We start from the raw sequence: 22245 nt of genomic DNA on the forward strand, positions 1-22245 counted from the left end.
TGTAGTCGACAATACCTAGGACAGGGGGCTCGGTAAGAAGCAGCTTAACCGAGTCAAATGCGGACTGCTGGTCCTGTCCCCATTCCCATGATGCAGGAGACTTGGCCTTCTTCTTCGACTTGCGGGACTTCTTATTCGTACAATGGCCTTCCAGCAGCTTATTTAAAGGCTGGACGATTTTTGAATAATCTGGCACAAAGCGACGATAATAGCCCGCAAAGCCCAAAAAGGACCGTAACTCCTTCACATTGGAAGGGACAGGCCAGTCTAAGACAGCGCGTGTCTTTTCTGGATCTGTCGATATGCCATCGGCAGAAATAACATGCCCCAGGTACTCTACCTTTGTCTTAAGTAGCTCGCATTTAGATGGTTTAAGCTTAAGACCATGCTCCTCTAAGCGTCTAAAAACTGCATCTAATCTCTCCAAATGTTCGTCGAATGTTCTGGAAAATATCAAGATATCATCCAAAAACACGAGACAATCGTTTAAATTTAGGTCAGACATACAGAGCTCAGCTAATCTCTGAAAACTGGCCCCAGCATTACAAAGCCCGAAAGCCATCCTAGAAAACTCCCAGTGACCAAGATTGCCAACTGAGAAGGCAGTCTTCTCTTTGTCAGACTCTTCAACCTCGACCTGCCAATAGGCTGCTCTAAGGTCCAATTTGGTGAAGAATCTTGCCCCTGACAACACATCTACCGTATCGTCAAACCTGGGCAACATGTAGGCATCTTTGCGTGTTCTGCTGTTCAACATACGGTAGTCGACACAGAACCGCAGACTGCCATCTTTCTTTCTGACCAACACAACATTAGACGAGTATGGGCTATCTGATGGCCTAATAACATCACAAGCAATCATGTCTTTTAAATGTTGTCTAACCTCCTCATACATGGCTGGAGGTATCTTACGATAGGGCATTTTAAAAGGAGTGTCATCTATTAGTACAATTTTATGTTTGATAGAGGTAACCTTACCAATATCAGTGACACCAGTACTAAATATCTGTTTCCAGTTGCCTAGCAACTGCCGAGTACGTAAGACTTGGTCAGGCGTCAAGTTGTCAACGTCAATTTTTAGACCCAACGTCTCTGCAAAAGACTTGGTATCATCTGCACTATCAGATTCACTAGTCGAGCCCATACCAGAGGCTAAACTATCTAAAATCTTAACCTCATTCACAACACACAGCTCAGACTTAGGTTTAATCTTAATAGGTTTGGCAGAGACATTACAAACTCTTATCTGTACCTTAACACTATCGCTAGTCTCAGTAGACTGGAAAACCTGCGGTCGAACTATGTAGGGCTTGTCGCTTTTGGAATTATCTGTAACAAAATGACAAACATTGTTGGCTACGCCCCTGACGAGCCCGTTAATTACAACCGTCTCATAAGGTCCCACTTCTACAGTACGTCGATTGGTAGATCGCATTGGCAGAGAGTTACATGTCAGAGCGTCAAATGCTGTTTGCCACGATTCAGGAACAGAATCCTGCGATGTTTCCTGAAAAGAATTTGCCTTACATCGGCGTATCACATTAGTGCCCACTACCACAGGACTCGGGCCGCCATCAGGAACAATGAGAACTGGAACATCAATTGTAAAATTCGAGAAAAATGGTATTAAAATTGTTGTCTCTATGTATCCATAAAGATTCAGCTTGCTACCATCGGCTACACTGACGTCTAAATTGAAACTATTGACGTCAAGTAGAGGTGGTTTGTTCTGCAATGAATCGAAAAATGATTTAGAACAAAGGGTTACCATGCTACCTGAATCGATAAGAGCTGGGGTTTCTACTCCGTTGAAATATATGAGGTCTATATTTGAGGGACCTACTAGTTTTTCACGTAAACTAACCTCTGTTTTAACCACAGAAGGATTTTTCTGGTGTCGCGGGCCTTCACTCTTTGCCGCCTCCGGTTGGCCATAAACGGGAGCGGCTAAAAGTTTGGGTGACTCTCGCCATACTCACCTTGGTAACCATGTTGTTGTTGTTGTTGTTGTTGTTGGTGTTGTTGTTGTTGTTGTTGGTGTTGTTGTTGTTGTTGTTGTTGGTGTTGTTGGTGTTGTTGGTGTTGTTGTTGGTGTTGTTGGTGTTGTTGTTGTTGTTGTGGTGCGCGCTGCTGCTGCTGTTGGAACTCAAATCCTCTTCCACGCCCACGTCCGTATCCTCCACGGCTACTACGACCACGACTATAACTACCACTACTAGAAGTAGAAAATCCCTGGTTGACCTGCAGTTGTTCCATCAACCGATCAAGCTTTGCGTCATACGCCGTCATCTGCGCCTGCAGTTCACTAACCTGCTTACGTACCTCATCTGAAGTAGATGGCGTGTGGGTCGCGACGGCTGACGTGTGAGTTGGTCGGCGGGGGCGTGTGCTAGCACCATTACTGGGGCGTGGCTGGGAACGGGCGATCTCTTCCTCGACCTGACGCAACTCTCGTAGTAGCTCGTTGTAGTCACGTACCGTATCATACTTGTGTCTTGTCTGCAACCTGAGGATATCCGACGACAAACCTGTCCAAACTTTGTGTCTGAGAAGATCATTCCTGGCAGAATACGGGATGTCGCCTTTGTCCATGATCATCTGCAAATGAATTTCTAATCTACAGGCGAAAGTAGTTATAGACTCACCCTCTTGTTGAGTAGAGTTAAAAAATTGTTGTAAAAGATCCTCCTTAGACGATGCATTAGAATACATAGCATCTAACTTCGCAACAACAGTAGCTAAACTAGCATCTTCACCTAAAGGTACCATCATCTCACGCGCCCTGCCCCGTAGGGAGGAACGAATTACCTTTAAAATGTTGACTTCCGACAGGTCTCCGGCCCGGATCAAACACTGCACCTCATACCGCCAAACCATATATTGAACCTCACCTTTTGGGGTTGGCAGATCTCCAGAAAAACTCGGAATCTTGGGTAATGACGGCATTGGTACTGCAACCATCGATGGGTGTAAACTGGAAACCTGTGGATTGAAATTGAAATGGTGACCATTAATAGGTGTTGACATCGGCGGAAAACTTGGCGGGGGTTGTACTGTCGGGGTGGCCCGCGGTTGTGTTACCAACACTTCTTCCAGTTCCACCTTGGGTGATGTCTTGGGCGTGATATTAAAATGGGTCATCATCGCCCGAACAACATCTTCCACAGAAACGTTCTGTGACATACTGGAATAAAATATAAAAACCAATGCAAAATGTAAATTTCAATTGTCAGCACACCTGAAAATTGAAAAGGACTACATGATTAACTTTACTTAAAATCAGCAAATCACGAAATCACTATCTTAAAATGTAAGATATTTCTGTAAGTACTATTTAATAATTAAGAGCAATGAAAATTAAATGTCAACTGCCAAATGTTAAATATGAAACCAATCCCGCCCGTCTGAACAGTGTGTGTAAATGTATAATATCAAACGTTCGAGTATCAGTATACTAAAACAAATCAATACATAAAACTCAAATCTGTGTCACTAATTAATGTATGTCAAATAATGAGCATCGTGAGAACATTTCATGATATAAACAACTTTTGGTACGATCAACGTAATCTGCACGTGGACTTTGCGGTCGGCTGACTACTATTATGTCGTCTGCCAATCAATACGCCTCACATCTAAGCAGACGAAATTACGACAGTGGATCAGCTGATAACTGTCAAAACCTTATAAATGAAAGAATGGTATTTGGTCAGCGTAATTAATACCGAGATAATCGTATAACTTTTGAAAACAAATAACTATTGTTGCAAAATGCGCGACTATAGAATGAAATCCATGCACGAAATAAAATATTCACAAATAATGGTGTACAGCTCTGAAAACAAAAACCAAGGACAGTTTAAAACAATAAATTTAATGTTAGTGCAAAATAATGTGGTCAAGTGTCGACTTATCAACACTGAAAACTAAATAAACGGAAAGCAACAAAATAGGTTTCAAATAAAATAAGCAAAAATAAGCGGAAATGAAATCACGAGCGCAAGCAAGCGGAAAATTCGCAACAGAAAACACTAAACAGCAAAATACAAATGAACTAGCGCGCTAACATATACTCACATACGTACTCACTAACTCCTTAAATAGAAAAAAAAAACTACATTAATTTTTGGAAATGTTAGTTGGTGTGAGAAATTACAGTCAAAATGTCCTGTATACGTCAAAATATGCAACAAAGCAATTAAAAATATATCTCGAATGAATACAAACACAAATGTCAAAATCAGAATTTAAATCTAAATCAATGAAATACGTGGAAAAATTCAAAGCAAAGTGAATAACACGATAACACAATCAAAGTCAATAAAATACGTACAAATAAACACAATGTATAGATGAATATCGATGTGAAATGTTTTAAACAAGACCCTTTTTCTAACTGAAATAAACAGTAACTATATTTACATGTATATATACAACATTAAATAACTAACCTACATGTACATTGGAGGAAATAGACCACGTGCGTCCGAAAAATCAAAAATTTAGGTCAAAATACAAAATTGATATAATACAATATCAAAAATTTACCAGGATAGACTACGAAACACGCAAATAGAATTTCTATTCTAATAAAATAGTGAAAATCTTAACTGATTCCAAAAATGAAAAATCCAAATATCGCACTGAACCTGACCGATGACCTCAACCTTACAGGAAAAAGTAAACAAACTTTGACAGCTGGGAAATGAACACACGTGTTTACTCAAAAATGAAAAATCTATGGAAAATGAACAAAAATAAAGCACTTACTTGTCCTCCAAAATAATAATCCACATTATAAATATTAATAACACAATTACACAAATCCTCCTTTTGCGAAGATGATGTTGTCCGACGAATCCACACAATGTCAATGTTAATCGATATCGTGAGCGCTCAGAAAAATAATCTTTAAAACGTTATATAAAAAAGGGGTACAGAGCTCTGATAAGGGGAAAATGGGTGGTGGAGGGGACGAGGGGGTATGGGTAATGGGATAAAGGAGTATGGGTAATGCGGGACGAGGGACGGGGTTGCGAAATCACCTCCGGAGGTCCGTATCACTTGGACCTCCCGTCCGCTCTTGAACGCCGCGTCCTGACTGTACCGGGATGACTACCGTGGCACCAGACGTCTCTGGATGGAACACAGCCGCGTGTGAAGGGCGAGGTCCCTGTCACGTGGTCAACGTCAGAAGACGAAGGACGGAATGAAGAGCGCTGCCGGCTTCTAAACGTCTCGTCGGGGAGCCAAATGTAACCGGGGGTATAAAATAACGCCTTTGTAGGTCTTGTATATATATATTTAAGATGTTGAAGATGAAGCCTGCAATATAAAAGATGATTCATCACCTTTTTGCAAATAACACAATAATTAATGTTAATTACACAATATATGCATATATATATAATGAATAAAAGTAAAACAATACACTCGATCTAATATGAAATAACAATCTAACCTACCGGCAGCAAAATACTCTTTTGCAAGAATATTAAACACAAATAGTGGTCCGTTGGTTGCGGTGTTCAGTACAGGAATGAGTGACCGGGAAAGTTAGCACGGGTAAATCGATTAGTAAAAGCGCCCTCTATAAATCTATAAATAGGTAAATCACTCATACTGAACCAACTACTTTCATACGTCACAAACTTAAACATTTACATACATGTAACATACATAACAAGACACTGACAGAACATTAACTACGGGCAGAACATGATCGCGCTTTATTAATAAATATAATGAATTTATGAAATGATCAGGTTGTTACACATATACATTTTTGTACTGTAAATAAACATTTGCCGAATGTGAAACAAAAACTTGTATCCATGTTTAAATAACAGTTAAGATGTGTTGTCTTATACTAGTAAACTCAGTTCGAACATTTCTTCTTATTTAAAACCAATATTTGCAGAGAACCATACCGAAATTTTATTAAGAGTCAGGAAGAACAAAAAAAACGCAGTTGTGGTAATACCCCCAAGACCAAAGACTGCACTTTAAAGAACGTAAATTTTGTTTACAATGTGTTCTTTGTAAAATATATAACCCCATTTAAAATACGGTGCGGTAATGTGTACGGGTTTTATCTGATAGTAATCGATTAAAACAGAAAAATAAAATGTACCTCCCTAACAATATTCAAAACGAGGTTGTAAACAACATGGCGTCGGTTTGTTGAAACTCCGAAAAGGTTTAGTGTTTTCATCGTATTTATTGAATAATTATTTCATTAAAAAGAAATATAATATTAATTAATTGTGTATTGTTATTTTGATGAGTATAATGTAAAAAAAACATACCTGTTAGAGCTAAACTTTCACCCAGAAGTTCGATTTATTCTGTTTTATCTAAAGGCTACATTAGTCTAAAATAATAGACGTGTTATACGGGATTCTTCCCTAACGTCTAAACGGGAATGTGCAAAAAACGGGGGTGTTTTAAAAATATTGAAATTGTTTAAAGGGAAGTATTTTATGGTTGAAATTGATCATAAAGAGTTATATTCATATTTTACCATGTAAGTGAAATGTTATTTTGCACTAAACAAGCATTTTATGCATTAAAACAAGTTGTTTACCTTTCCATAAAACGAAAGCTGACTGACACAGACAACAATTATGCGAAGGGGAACAACTCGATACAATCGTAATAGCTCGGCCTCCTCCGACAAAGCTTCGAGATAGACCTCATTATACAATCGTAACAACTCGGCCATGGCCGAAATGTTCCGAGTGATTTAAAACTGTGCCCTAAAGCCTTGCAGGTGCCCTTCATGTATATATCGTTATGTTTTGACTGAATGAAATGAAAAAAAGCCGTCAAACTCATAATTATAAGTTGGATATTTATTTTTTTGTGTACGGAACTAATATAAAATAACATTATCTGGTAATATTTCTTGTTTTTATGATATTTTATAGACGCTATATGCTTTAACCCGGAATCCTGATCGGAACAACTACCCACTTTTGATACTAAACAATTTGTACGTGAAGGATTTGCCATATCAAAAATCTAAAAAAAATCCGTCAACGTACAATTATTTGGACTAAAGGCTACATATAACTCAGTAACTGTTTGTGGTTCGTAAATGTGCATTACTTTCCCCGCAGGACGGTTTTAGTGCTCAAAACAAGTGTAAAATCTTAAACAAATAATGCATGTGGACAGTATTCATGATCCTCTTAGTTTAATTAATAAACATATTCTTAAACATGAAAATAAAATTCTCATTATCTGATTCGAAAGAAATATTTATTTCATAAAAAATAGGACCAAAAACAGTTTGTTTATGGAAGAGTTTGTGTATTCTTAAAGAAATAAACATGTTCAAATTCTTTTATCTTTACTGTCTTTTTTTTAAAGCATTTTTGTTCATTTTTAGGAAAAAAATAAAAAATAAGAAATAATTATTTTCTTTTATTGGCATATTTTTAAATATAAAATGATTAATTATACTTTGCAACATTTACTTTCTCTTTGGTGCATCCGGATTTACATATCTACTTTCACTTTGTCTCATCCGGGTGTGATGCAGTTAATTTTTACATTGAGTTTCATTGGACGAAATTTTGATTGGCTGTTCATTCGCGCTAATGAAATTTCTTGGGTAAATTGTTACGAGGTTTTTGTCATTCGATCATAGTTGTCGTGACAGTCAGTTGACTTTAGAATAATTTTCAGCTCCATCCTTTTCCTGGTACAACTATTTCTAGACTGACACAGCAAATTACGAGGTGCTTAGGTGGGGCTTCCTTTAGTTTTGTTTTGGTTCATGTTGACACTAATAATGTGGCCAAAGGAGACAGTGTATCTTTTATTGGTAGCGCATTTACGGATTTGGTTTGTGCTATTCGTAAACAACACCCAAATATTCGTGTGATCATATCAGCAGTACTACCTCGGCCGGTGGATGATGCATCTACAAAGAGAGTTATTGTTAGTTTAAACTCAAATTTGGAAAAGACCATGGCTAAGGATTTGAACTTTTTATTTATTAAATCGTATAGACCCTTTTGTTATCAAGGGGAAATCAAACGTCATTTATATGCTCGTTTGGATGGGGGTTTACATTTGAATTCCGAAGGTACAAGGCATTTGAGAAAAAAATATTCTACGTGTGATTTCTAACTTGTGAAAAAAGGGGAGTAATGAAAGAGGGATTTGTGGTCATGGTCTTTCTGGGATTTAATGTTTATTATTTAAATTATTATCATTTTTATTTCTGTAAAACTTTAATTGAAATTCACTTGGTATTTCATTATTGATTTGTAAAGTAAAATGAAGATTATAATTGATATTTTTGGATTACAGGGGTTTTCAGTTTATATAAAGTAATTATAGTTTATTAGCATGATAAATTCTGCATGTTGCATGTGTATTTGTTGATGTCAATATGTTTGTTACCTTTGTGTTACGAAGATTTATCTTGTCTGTTGTTTTGCTTTGTGTGTTGCTTTCAGTGGGCTTGGGTTGGCGAATTTATACATTATGTGTTAAGTTATTTCTTTGAAATGAGAATTATTTGTATCCCAAATTATGTCACGACGGAATAAGCTATATAAACTTGACTATCATTTGGTGTTGTTCTTATTCTTCCTAAGTAAGGGTTTTTTCTTTAATAATAAGCTATATAAAGAACTGAGGATAATTATGGACAATGGTATCAGTCAATATGTTCATTCAGTCACCGAAGTTATGATATCACCAGATTTTTCATCTCTGAATACACACTGTGGCACACATTATAAGAACAATGTCAAGAAAGGTTCAAATCTTAACAATCTGATAAGAAAGCTGAATTGACAATGACCTATTTTTCATTGCAATTAATGGTTTTAGAGCAGTTTTAATTTGCAATTATCAATTTTGATATTCAAGATCAGTGATGGCTAGAAGTGTTCCTTGGCAGCGTCAGTGTAGCGACGGGGTGTTCTGGAGGCAAACCCAGGCTCAGAATGCCACCATATACATTCTAAGAGAGACAGGACCAACTGGTTTCCTCCTGAAGGAAGAAGGCGAGACAAAACCATGCAAGGTAAACAGTAAATTAATACATAGATGTTGGACTTGGCATAGTTATTTTTAAACTACTGTGTTCTGTGTAATTTAGGATAACAAATATTGTGTAAATGGCATTATGCATTCTATAACTATTTCATTCTTGAAATTTGTCAGGATTGAAAACATGCATTTTTTTCCTGTGTACAATCAGTACGATGTATTGCACTATGAATTGAATACATGTGGTTTGTGTTTGTACTGCTCATACTGAAAAACAACATAAACATTGAAACTTTAACATTACTTTTATTTTGTCACAGGCTATTTTAATAGTAAAATGTTTCATATCTGCATATTTATCTCCAGGCATTTCTTGGAGACCCCCACAGCTGTACTTGCTCCCAGTTCATGAAGGACCGAGATTTGTGTAAACACATCTGCTGGCTGCTGCTGAAGAAGTTCAGAGTTCCACAAACCAATCCTAGTAAGTATTCTTATTATACGTAATGACTATGATCAAGATAATAAGTCTTAAATTGCATATTATTATTGCATTTGCATTTACATAAATACATATTAGAATATATCAAAATATTATAACATGTGTTGTAAAGTGTATTTTACACCTTGGCTTCATTCAGTAAAGTATTCTGGTGATTGTAAAAGTGTACTGGCACAGATAATTACTAACAGGCATGTACATAGGCTATAGGCTAAATGCAGAAATTAATTAAAACACCACATATCAATTTCTTGCCTTTGCATCATAAAACACTGTTTTACTTTAGTTTTATATGAATTACGCAAATTTAAGTTTCCTGATCTAAACAAGCGAAAAGTCTGTTTTACATTTCATTACACTATACTTGCTCAATGTAAAGATTGAGCCAGTGTCATAAGGATATATGTAATTCATATTTCCCTCAGTGTCCTGGCAGAAGGGCTTGGTTGAGCGAGAGATCAACGAACTCTTGCGGGGCCTCGTACAACAGATGAGGAAGAAGGTACCGACTGCCGTCACGCGCTGGCGTCGCCCCATGTCCGCCAACAGTGATGCAAGGGAGGTCATCCCACAAAGGGAGATTGCTGAAGATGATGTGTGTCCTATATGTCAGGATGAACTTCTGGCTAAAAGGCTTCCTGTGACATATTGCAAGTATGTTATATTGATGTCCATTAAAAAGACTTTTTGAAATTAGCTACAAGACAAACTCATGCAAATGGTTTTCATACATTTCAAACATACTGAAAATGATAACTTGAATAATACATGTACCAAAAACACATTACTGAAGGGGAAAAACTGTTTATACATAAAGTTTTAGAATTTTCATTGTAACATAGTTCTATGCTGCTATGTTTGTAATTCATTTACATGCTGTCAAAAATAAATAATTACTGGATTATTCATAGACATTCCTGCCTCATGAGGTGACCTGAATGGTACCCGTTGTGTTTTAAGAAATATGTAAGGAAAGCTCCTTTCTAGTGGCAAGTTAAATGCAAAACTGCTTGCTTACAACCAATGATGAGCATGCAGGCAATACCATAGCAAAAGAGCTGTCATATAACAAACAATTAGCACGTTATCATATATTTCAGGTTTGGATGTGGAAACAGTATACACATCAAGTGTATGAAGGTCTGGGCAGAGCACCAAAAGTCTCAAGGGGAGACAACTGTAAAATGCCCCTTCTGTCGAGAGGATTTTGGCCCCTTTGAGATGCTCAAGTATGAGAATCGTAACGCGGAGGGGGTACAGCATGGAGGGCGTATGGATCGACATCTCGGTACCACCTGTCAGAGTTGTAGGCAGTCACCTATAGAGGGGAAATGCTACAGGTATGGGCTGTTTTAAAACAGATGTTCCGTAAAAAGGGTTATGTAAATGTGTTGAAGAAAACTCCAGTTCTATTGGAAGTTAAAAAAGATATATAAATAGATTCACCCTTTTACTTCATTGTTACATTATAATCAAAGTACCAACAAACTTATATGTACTTTCAAAACATTTGTATGCATGTTTTAACGGTATGAAAACAAATAATATTACAGGTGTTCATCTTGTGCTGATTTCCACCTCTGTCAGTCATGTTTCAACACTCCAATACACACGCAACATGCCTTCCAGTACAGACATGTGAGTAGAAACAAATCATGTCTTTCTGTACAGATATGTAAGTAGAAACATAGCATGTCTTCCAGTACAGACATGTAAGTAGAAACATAGCATGTCTTCCAGTACAGGCATGTGAGTAGAGACATAGCATGCCTTCCAGTACAGACATGTGAGTAGAAACATAGCATGTCTTCCAGTACAGGCATGTGAGTAGAGACATAGCATGTCTTCCAATACAGACATGTAAGTAGAAACATAGCATGCCTTCAAGTACAGACATGTAAGTAAAAACATAGCATGCCTTCCAGTACAGAAATGTAAGTAGAAACATAGCATGCCTTCCAGTACAGACATGTGACTAGAAACATAGCATGTCTTCCAGTACAGGCATGTGAGTAGAGACATAGCATGTCTTCCAATACAGACATGTAAGTAGAAACATAGCATGCCTTCAAGTACAGACATGTAAATAGAAACATAGCATGCCTTCAAGTACAGACATGTAAGTAGAAACATAGCATGCCTTCCAGTACAGACATGTGACTAGAAACATAGCATGCCTTCCAGTACAGACATGAAAGTAGGAACATAGCATGTCTTCCAGTACAGACTTGTGAGTAGAAACATAGCATGCCTTCCCGTACAGACATTTGACTAGAAACATAGCATATTTGTTGAAAATAAAGAATCTTATTAAAATTAATCTGAACATTTCTATGACTGTGCTGTGTTACCACATGTGGGAATTAATAACTGAACTGATGAACTTTGGAAACCAACAGAAAATAATAAACAATTTCCTACTTTCCATCTATTGTTCAGAAACGTAATCAGCAATGGCGGGCAGCGGGTCGGGCATATGGCGCTGTTTTACCACAAGCTGTTGTTGATGACCTCGTTAACAGGGAGATCACAGAAAACGACTATGATCTCCTAACACAGCTTGATGGGTGAGCTTTTTTGGTTGTAAATTATGTCCAATCATTCTTCACTAAGACAAGATAATATAGTCTGTCTATTCTAATCATATTGATTATTTACTTGAAAAGAAATTATTGACATCAGTGCAAGTAAGAAAAAAGTTAGGTATAGAATTAGGATTTTCTTAAAGAGAAGGTATTGGGGTAATATGCTTTTTGTTGAGTTATAGAAATGTCAAACATGTTACACATATAACATACATTAGTTGAACATTTGTCAAAGACTGCAAACCTATTATTTTAACCAGAAGATTACCCTTAAAATTTTGACTAGTATCTGACTGCTTTTTGTTTGACCAGTAGATGATCCCTATTGGTTTGAACAGTGGATGGCCTTATTGATTTGACCAGTAGATGACGCCTGTTTTGAAGTCTAAGGTCATCTAATTGATCCTTAGTCCACGATAGTGTTTGCAAACCTGTTTGTAGTGATATTCCAAAAGGTAGCATAAGGGTTTTCCCTGGGGAATGGTGGGAGAATTGGCAGTCTAATATCTTCTGGGTAACAATGTAACCATGTATCATGCATTATTCATTCATTGTAACTTAAATTATTCCAGCTCTGCAGCCCCAGTTGGCAGTGATATCCCAGAAGAGGTGGTGCAGGGGTTTCCCCTGGAGAGAGTACGTCAAACTGGGCCTCAAAACCTTCTACAGCCTGGGGTTCAATGTCGAATATGTCTCCATGCTTACCAGGTTGGCCAGTATGTACGCAAACTGCCCAGATGTAAACATAGGGTGAGACTAAGTGCTATATTTGTCACTGTGATAATATCAAGTCATGTTTATTCTAGACATAGAAAGGTCATCGGCAATGATTAGTATAAAATCGGTTAAGTTTTCGGTTAAGTCAATTTATCGCAAAATGTATATTGATTGGTCAATATTATCCAATAATAACTATTAACCAATCAAATCATTTTAATGAGTCAACTAGCAAGGGTAAACCTGTGGAGAACTTAACAAAGTTTTATACAATTCACTGCTGTTCTGTTATTGTTATTTATGCAAACTGATCAACAAAGGGAAAATATAAATATCTGTACATAGTTATCATATAATTTTCCAAATTTGTTTTGCAATTGATTTCTTATTCAAAATCAAAGACTTTTGGAGTAAACCTTAAAAATTTTACATAATCAGCCTAAATACTCAATTTCATAAAAGAAGTATACATACAGTACATAAACTAGTTTTAAGAATGTAAGTCGGACCAAATTTTAACTATCAATGATCGGAGATTTAAAACATTAAATTAATAATCAAATATTCCGAAACATGTAAAAACATTTGCATAATGGCTTCATTGTTATTTAACTGTATGTATTTATTATCTCAGCCTGTTATGTTAAGCAGTAATTTTCATTTATCTTACCTTGATGAAGTTAATTCGATTACAAATTGAAGTATCTTAAAGATAGTATTAATTTTGCTTAGAACTTACCTGTATTGGAAAAACAAAAATTGGACCAAAATGGTCTCAAAATTGCAAAACATCTGCTCTTGGGATATAGTTTCTGTTTACATTAAAATCTCTATCAACCCCTGCCAATGTTTTACCTTTTTATCGATTTTTTTTATTTTAATAGATATTAGTTACAATCGATTATTGGAACAACAATAACATAACAGACCCTGTATTATGGCAAATGTTTGTATTGCAGTTTCACAAGGACTGTATAGACAACTGGCTCCTCCACTCCAGACCCACATGTCCTATAGACGGTCAGGTGGTGTGGGACAGGTTTGCTGCCCAGCTTGACGACACTAACAACACCAATAGAAAGTGGGTAACAGTGAAAAATGATATCATAAGTTATGTCTTGTTTTGTAAGAAAAGGGGAATAGGCTGAGTGTCATAGTTCAGTGTGTGTATACCACGTGATAAATTGCGTCATAAATGCTACGTCGATGGGCAATATTTGACTTCGAATGAATACTTTAAACAAAGATAACTTCACTATTTCTTTACCATTTTGAATGAAACATAGCGCAGTCTACGCCGCTTACGGAGCCCCGCCCTGCGGTTTTTTACCACTGTTTGATTCAGAGTTTAGTTTCTTAAAACACTTTGACAAACCTTATCACAATACGGCCGTCTGACGGAGCACTGTCAAAACAATATTTTGGAAACAGATTTGTCGAAGTGTTTGATGAAACTAATCACCTTATCAAACTTAAAAAAAAAACGAAGGCGGGCTCTTTAAGCAGCATAGACTGCCCTTTGTTTTATTTAAAATGGTGTAGTAAAAGAAAAGTAATCTTTGATTTAAGTCTTCATTTTAAGCAAAATGTTGCCTTCTGACGTAGCATATAAGACGTAATTTATCACGTGGTATACACACACTGTAGTTGTCACCAGTAAGTAATATTATTTGCAAGCTGTACATGTACTTTCTTTATGAATTCTTTATAATACAAACAGTATCATTCTCTAAACATAACAAATGATAATTTGATTCCTGTTGGAGTAGATTTCTTCTGAGGCCAAAAAAAATAAATTGTTTGTTTAGGGTAACCTTCCCAAAATTTCTAGGTAGGGTAGGTAGGGATTTTTTTTGATTTTTTTTTCAAAATCTGTCGTAAGTTCAGAGTGTTTTCTTGCACATGGCAGTCTTTCCTACATTACTCTCATTGCCTGACTTTGTTTTATCATATAAACAACAATTCTGATTAAAATCTGCATTTATCCGCCCTTCGTAACTCTCTATTCGCTAACAAATATTTTTTTTGCTCAGAAACGGAAAAAAATAGTTAGGGTCGGCGCATTTTTATAGGTATGGTCGGGTTACCCGAAACAGACATTTTTTTTTTTTAGGCCTGATTTGTTTCTAATAATTTTGAAAGAGAAGATTATATCTTTTCTAAAAAGGTATGTCCTCATTCATTGCATTTTATGATCATGATGAATGAATAATGGAACTTTTATGTTTATACTTCCTCAGAATCCTCAAAACTTTATTCCCTTTTACGCTACTTAAGTACTCAAAGAAAAATAGGGTATAGTTAGTGTACTGGGGGTATCCGGAGATGGTGTTTTTACCATTTAATTCACTTTTAGACCACAAAAACGAAGTTCCCAAGGTGACGTCCAGACAACCAACACACTAAACCTCGAGATTCCAGGCCTTGGAATTTCCCTCCAAAACCAGGCCTCAGGGTCCCAGCCTCATCATAGAGGACATGTTCAGGTCCCTAGGGTCAAGCCAGGGGACAGGAGGGGTCGGGATAGGTCAGACAGGGAGGCAGAAAGGGTCCTCAACTCCATACAGAATAACTTTTCACTAAATGGGATCGCTGTTGGTGCAGAGAGGTATTGACACACAAAACCACTATTTAGAAGCATTATGTTATTTACCAATCATACTGAAAATTATATTTGAGATGTTAATCATAACTACCCAAAATGCTACTGTATTGGGTCACCAGATAGGATCACTGCTTTTAACCTCCACTAAACAGTAAACTACACAGAATGGAGAGCCAATAGAAAATGTTAGTTCTTAATTGTTTATAATATTGACTCTGTCCAAATCCATGTTTCAATATTTAAACAGTGATCCAGACATGGGACCAACTACATCAATGGTTCATCAGAGAGGTAGGCTGCTTCATCGACCTCCAGTGAACCACGTAGAGGGGAGAAACGGTTCTCAGTCTCCAGTTGCAGTTATTTCTTCACGTATAGGTAAACATTTAACTTTCAGAATACCAGTTAAAGTTTTTGATGAACATTTTATTTGTTACATTGTACTAAATAAATCTCCTCTAATATAGATTTTTTCCAATATTGCTTGATCTTTTAACAACATGTGTATATATTGATTTTCATTTTTTCAACAACATTGCTAGTGTAATAAAAGTGTAATAAAAGAGGCCATGCAAAGCATCATTGAAGATACTGGATCGTTTATGCCCTTGAATGTAGAAAAATAAATTATGACTCACTTGATCACAATGACAAAATTTGAACAAGGATTATAGCTTTTAGCATGTCTGTGTTTGGAGAAAAAAAGAGAGGAAATTTGATAGCACTGGAGCCATTGTTGGCGCCATCATTTTTGGCATGCAAAGTTTTTAACTTTCACCTTGACTCAAACCATTCAAGACTTTCTAATGTTACTTAGTACACATGTTTCCAGAGACAATACACACATAAGAAATGTCCTTAATTTTATTTTATAGTTTTCCTTGTTTGACCAATAATAAAATAAGAGTGTTGGTGTTTTAGAATATTTCTACTTTTTTTGCAAGGATGAATTAAAATGTTAACTTTTCATTTATAGGTCAAGAGAATGTAGACCCCCTTGACCAAGTTGTGGAAGCAAACCAAGAAATTGGTCATCATGGAAACAATCATTCCTTCAATCACCATGGTAACCCTCTTATTCCAAACTTCCGTGCACAAAATCCTGGATCCGTGTTTGGTCAGCAGGTAACAAGACAGCATGATGCTACTGCAAGCCTCCTCAACAATGCAGAACGCCTAGAATCATACACAGAAATGCCAAACATCTTTCATGATGGAACTGAAAATCACTATCAGTCACAGGACGAAATGTCACATGTTCAGGGTGAAAGTTCAAGGTCACATCCAAGCAGAATTGTTGGGGATGTGCCACCGGAGAACAGATTGTTTTCATCTACTAATACTGGTGAACATGGTTCCAGTTCCCATGTCATGTTTGAACCCAATGGGTCTCTCAGGGGAGGTAATTCAAGAGTGAATGGTGTTCAAGGGAGGCAACTTGCAGGAAGTAGTAGTGCTCCCTCTTCTGTCAATGGAGGTACTTTAATCTTTTGTCTTTAGTATTGCGTATTTAATGCTAAACATTGAAAAATTTCAGAGTTCTTTTTTTTCTTTAATAGTTTATCAATTTGAAAATATTTAAATTATGCTTGCTGTCACATTATCAAAGTCACTATTTCTTTTGTTAATGTAATTTGACTCATTAGTATAATTATGTCTCCCCCTCTCTGGGGGAGACATATTGTTTTTGCCCTGTCCGGTAGTCCGTCAGTCCGTCCGTACGTCACACTTCGTTTCCGATCGATAACTGGAAAACCGCATGACCTAGGATCACCAAACTTGGTAGGGAGGTTGGTCGTGAGGTGTAGAGGATCCCTATTGTTTTTGGGGTCACAAGGTCAAAGGTCAAGGTCGCGGCGACCCCCAATATAAAAAACATTTCTGCTCAAAATCTTGAGAACGGTTTGACCTAGGTTCACCAAACTTGGTAGGGAGGTTGGTCATGAGGTGTAGAAGATCCCTATTGTTTTTGGGGTCACTAGATCAAAGGTCAAGGTCGCGGCGACCCCCAATGTAAAAAACATTTCCGCTCAATATCTTGAGAATGGTTTGACCTAGGTTCACCAAACTTGGTAGGGAGGTTGATCATGAGGTTTAGAAAACTCCTATATTTTGGGGGGTCACAAGGTCAAAGGTCAACGTCGCTGTGACCTCTAATGTAAAAAAATATTTCCGTGCAATATCAGGAGAATGCTTTGATCTAGTTTCTTTTACCTTTTCTTCTATATTATAAGAAAAAATAAACATGTTTGGTGTATTTTTTGCCTTATTTTTAACTCATTTAGCCTCACTTTTGTTGTCTGTGACATTTTGTTTCTGTAACAATTTTTTTTTTTTCTAATTTTAACATAATTATTCATTTTTCATATGCTTTGTTACTTTTGCTATCCTCACTAATATTTTGTTGTTTTTCGCTTTTCTTTTCCTTACCCCTGCATGCTGTTTCCTACCATTGTTTCCATGGCAACCAATCTGTAACCTTGACAACCAATTCTAACCCTTTTCTGTGGACTTGGACTTTTTGGATTACCTCTGACACTTTGCAACAAAAGCGTTGACATATTCTTACAACCTCCCTTTCACAACGTTAGAGAGAGGGCGGGCAGCACAGAGGGGGTGGAACCAGGGGTCAAGTGTAGCGCGAAATCGGAGTGGGAGTAGGGAGCGGAGACAACCAATATCCGGACAGATACCAAAGGAAGGGGAACATCTGTTAGAGAGACTGACTGTAAGCAAAGTTGTATCTTTAGGCAATTTTGAGAGTAAACATAATACCCTGAGTAGTGCTCAGTTTGAGTTACACAATATGGAGATCATGCTTTTGTTTAGATTTATTTATTTTACCATTCATTTACTGTTGTTTAGGTGGGAAATCATGTATTAATCTTGGGGTTTTGGCTGGTCAGTAGATAAAGCCTCAGTTATTAAGCAAATCACAATGCAAGACAGTATATGGCTAAAGTTTCATTTGCATTGTAACACCTTACTGATATGCATGTATTACAGATATTTTTAAATAAAATCCCTAAACTAGCTCCGTCATTTAAAGTTCATGCATCAGCCTTTTGCTAGTGATATGGGCAAATCATAATTTCTATAGAATTGAACTGATATACTAGTAATCTGCCCTTTGTTAGAATATATATTGTAAAAATAAAGACTAGATGCCCTTGTAAAAATGCTTCATTTTAGTTTTATAAAACTTAAATTCTTTCGACTTTCCAGATTTTCACAGACCTTTTTCTTGGCAACAACCCCCGTAATCATCCCCCAATGGCCAGCAGCAACACTGTGACAGGTCTACCCCCACGTCCTCAGAGACAACTAGCAAATCACGCAGCTGCCAGACAGCGCCGATTTGAGAATGAGAGGCGGAGGAATAATTTCAGTCTTGAGGGAAACGCATGCACAGATGTGACATTAAGAGACTTGCTCGGTTAAGGAAATGAAACTGTAAAGAAAACTCAAATATGCTGCAAAAAGGAAAAATGAAAGACTGATCTACTGATCAGCAGTGTTCAGAAATTATGTAACTGGTGCACCTCAGAGATCTTCTGAGCCATTATCACAAAATGTATGGAAACAATGTCAAATTGTGAAAATTGCCAAACATCTTCCTTTTAAAAAAAAGCTGAATTCCAAAAATTGAAATTAATACCTACTACGGTAGATGTTTTATAAAAGAAAACAGGCCCTAAATAGCTCATCATATTGGTATAGATTTTAATTTTATTGATATGCAGTGTAACTGTATTATTTTATATATCAACTTTTCTGTAGCTGTACCTGCATTATCATAGATACACAGTATTACATGAATAACTTGTTGGAGAAATTCAATAACATGTTCAAGTAATTGCTCTTTCAAATGTTGCAATGCATTATTATTTAATTGTACATTGTATTTATTAGTTTTTACATAATTGTTACAGATTTTATTTATAAACTACTTACGGTATGTTAATATTGTGCAATGTAAAATGCTTGTCTCATATTTAATACTAGATTCTTTAAGTAAGTGGGGTGTTTTACCCTTCTGAAGAAGACACTTAGACACTAAAAAGTGTTTATAATTAAATAATACTTAAAAGCATACAGAAAATAATATGCATGTAGATGTATGTAGGTGTTTGAAAATGTTTGTATAAATTGATGATATAAATGTACTTAAAATTGTGTGTGTTTTTTACAAACCATCTTAATACTACAATAAACCACCAAGTATTACCCTTGACAACTTTATGACATGTTATATATTTTCTTTGTTTATGTTTTTCACATATGTTTAATGAGTTGTTTTTAGCTCATCTACCAAATTGGGGCATTGTCATAGCCTTGGTGAAGGGGTCTGCAATAACACTGTCCATATATTTTACCTTTGGCCATAACTCATAAAACATTTCAAACATATAAATGAAACTGAATGCACATGTTGCCCAAAACAATATGCACATGTATTATGACAGTAAAGCAACGGGTATAACTATGGCTTTAATAAATTTTGAGTTATTGCCCTTGTTTGACAGAAAAAATAAGAACAGACGAGAAATGGCTTTTGATCCAAGATGGTCTTGCTATGAATTTGTGATTAGCTGAAATTGTGATACAAAGTTGGATATAGTTTTTAGTATTTTATTCATATTATATATTGTCACTTGTCTGTGATATTTATTGTTACTGCTTGTTAATTGTCATTTGCTCAGTATTGATAGTTGATGGTGTTGTAGTTTGGAAATATTTTTTAAATATAAACAGGTCTTGGAATTTGAAGCGGGCTTTATTGGTTGAGAAACTGAAGATTGTATGTTGATGTGTGTGACTGTGTGTATATATGTATCTGGTCATTCCGTTGATGGATGATTACTACTACTGGTGAACTATTCTATAACAAATAAGCTAGAATGACGATTCCGTCCATTTGTCAATTGCTTATTTTATGATGAATATCAATTGCAAATATATAAAAAATACAGTTTTAGAAATGGTTTCAGTTTGAAAGATTTTTAAGTGAAATGCATATTGTTGAATCTTCTAAGATCTCTTTAGGAGTTGTGCAAACATTACATGTATTCTGCATTATTTCAATATTGTTAATCCTTTTTCTGCTGAATGTTTCATGTATTTAGCTTTCCAATGTCAAAAAGTTATAAATCTAGCTTGTTAATGCACGTTTGAATAAATATAGAAATTGAAGAGATATTTTCTATACCATTGATGACACGAGAAAAAATAGTTTTGAAATATGCACTTAAGTTCCAAAATGGGGCATTTTTGCCAACATTACATGGCATTATCGCAAAAAAAATGAAATGAGAAAATTATCAATAACAATTTCAGAATTAATTGGATACAAAATGTTTAAGAAAATCACTGTTGCTGTCTTAAGAGTACTTTAAGACCTGCTTTTATATGAACTGAAAAAATGATTTAGGGGACGTAAATTATACAAAGTTTTCATGCTGGAAAATGTTAATGAAAAATGTTTAATTGCTAGTGATACCTACAATCTTGGAACATTAAAAATCCTACTCCCAGTTACAATCGATAATGCGGAGGCGTTTGTAAACAATTTTTGACTCTGGAAGTTAATAAACAACCAATCAACGAACAACGTGTCAACATTGGGGAAACTGTTTTTTAAGAACTTATAAATGCTAGAAAGTTGATGAGTCACGTTTTGCCGCTGGAGGAGTGTATTTGACCGCCGAATCAATGCATGGCCTGTGGTTGATCAACGTCTCGACGCTGGTGTGTTTATGAAAAACGTATCTATGAACAGGGCATCTCCGCTGTGGAGTGTTTATGAACAAATTCAAACGCTTGAGATAATAATGACCTTGTATACATCTACGTCTTTAGTTTTTATGCACAACCAATCGTAGCTGTATTTATATGAGTATGTTAATGACATCGCATATTCAGCGAGAAGGCATGAAAATCGTAATTACGCTGTGGACGAACGCGTACAAACAACCACTGGGGATGTCAATTAGGTGCCGCCGCTGGAGGATTTAACGTGCTGCTGTTGGAGGATTTAACTACCGCCGCCGGAGGATTTAACGTGTCGACGCCAGAGGATTTAACTTCCGCCGCCGGAGGATTTAATGTGCTGCCGCTGTAGGATTAAATGTGCTGCCGCTGGAGGATTTAACGTGCCGCCGTCGGAGGATTTAACGTGCCGCCACTGGAGGATTTAACGTGCCGGCGCTGGAGGATTTAACGTGGCGCCGCCGGAGGACTTAACGTGCCGCCGCTGGAGGATTTAACGTGCTTCCGCTGGAGGACTTAACGTGGCGCCGCCGGAGGATTTAACGTGCCGCCGCTGGAGGATTTAACGTGCTTCCGCTAGAGGACTCAACGTGGCACTGCCGGAGGATTTAACCTGCCGCCGCTGGAGGATTTAACGTGCTTTCGCTGGAGGACTTAACGTGGCGCCGCCGGAGGATTTAACGTGCCGTCGCTGGAGGATTTAACGTGCTTCCGCTGGAGGACTTAACGTGGCGCCGCCGGAGGATTTAACGTGCCGGCGCTGGAGGATTTAACGTGGCGCCGCCGGAGGACTTAACGTGCCGCCGCTGGAGGATTTAACGTGCTTCCGCTTGAGGACTTAACGTGCTGCCGCTGGAGGATTTAACGTGCCGCTGCTGGATAATTTAACGACTTGCCGCTGGAGGATATAACGTGCCACCGCTGGAGGATTAAACGACTCGCTGCCGGAGGATTTAACGACTCGCCGGCGGAGGATTTAACGACTCGTCGCTGGAGGATTTAACGATTCTTCGCTGGAGGATTAAACGTGCCGCCGCTGGAGGATTTAATGACTC

At 37.0% G+C, this 22245-nt stretch overlaps 1 protein-coding gene across 2 annotated transcripts; it reads left to right on the forward strand.

Moving 5' to 3' along the window:
• The first annotated feature begins 6153 nt into the window (after nt 1-6153).
• On the forward strand, nt 6154-20614 carry LOC128226621 (E3 ubiquitin-protein ligase ZSWIM2-like). 2 transcript variants are annotated; one of them, XM_052936583.1, is made up of 14 exons: nt 6154-6199; nt 8890-9046; nt 9379-9496; nt 9940-10168; nt 10615-10854; nt 11068-11152; nt 11954-12081; nt 12672-12849; nt 13776-13897; nt 15173-15424; nt 15669-15799; nt 16398-16898; nt 17974-18149; nt 18647-20614. In XM_052936583.1, exons 2-14 carry the CDS (start codon nt 8897-8899, stop codon nt 18860-18862), a joined length of 2526 nt encoding a protein of 841 aa, XP_052792543.1. In that variant the 5' UTR covers nt 6154-6199; nt 8890-8896; the 3' UTR covers nt 18863-20614. The 2 variants fall into 2 exon arrangements, with proteins under 2 accessions (XP_052792543.1, XP_052792544.1); XM_052936584.1 differs by having other exon boundaries at nt 18013-18149.
• The last annotated feature ends 1631 nt before the right edge of the window (nt 20615-22245 follow it).

The sequence above is a fragment of the Mya arenaria genome, chromosome 3, assembly GCF_026914265.1.
Source record: "Mya arenaria isolate MELC-2E11 chromosome 3, ASM2691426v1".
NCBI classification, from domain to species: domain Eukaryota; kingdom Metazoa; phylum Mollusca; class Bivalvia; order Myida; family Myidae; genus Mya; species Mya arenaria.

What these genes read in the sequence shown, in the direction of transcription:
- LOC128226621 (XM_052936583.1), top strand. Translation starts at nt 8,897, where the DNA reads ATGGCTAGAAGTGTTCCTTGGCAGCGTCAGTGTAGCGACGGGGTGTTC. An exon ending in CTCCTAACACAGCTTGATGG is followed by an intron (nt 12,082 to 12,671) that starts GTGAGCTTTTTT and finishes AAATTATTCCAG; the next exon opens with CTCTGCAGCCCCAGTTGGCA. An exon ending in TCCCTCTTCTGTCAATGGAG is followed by an intron (nt 16,899 to 17,973) that starts GTACTTTAATCT and finishes TTGCAACAAAAG; the next exon opens with CGTTGACATATTCTTACAAC.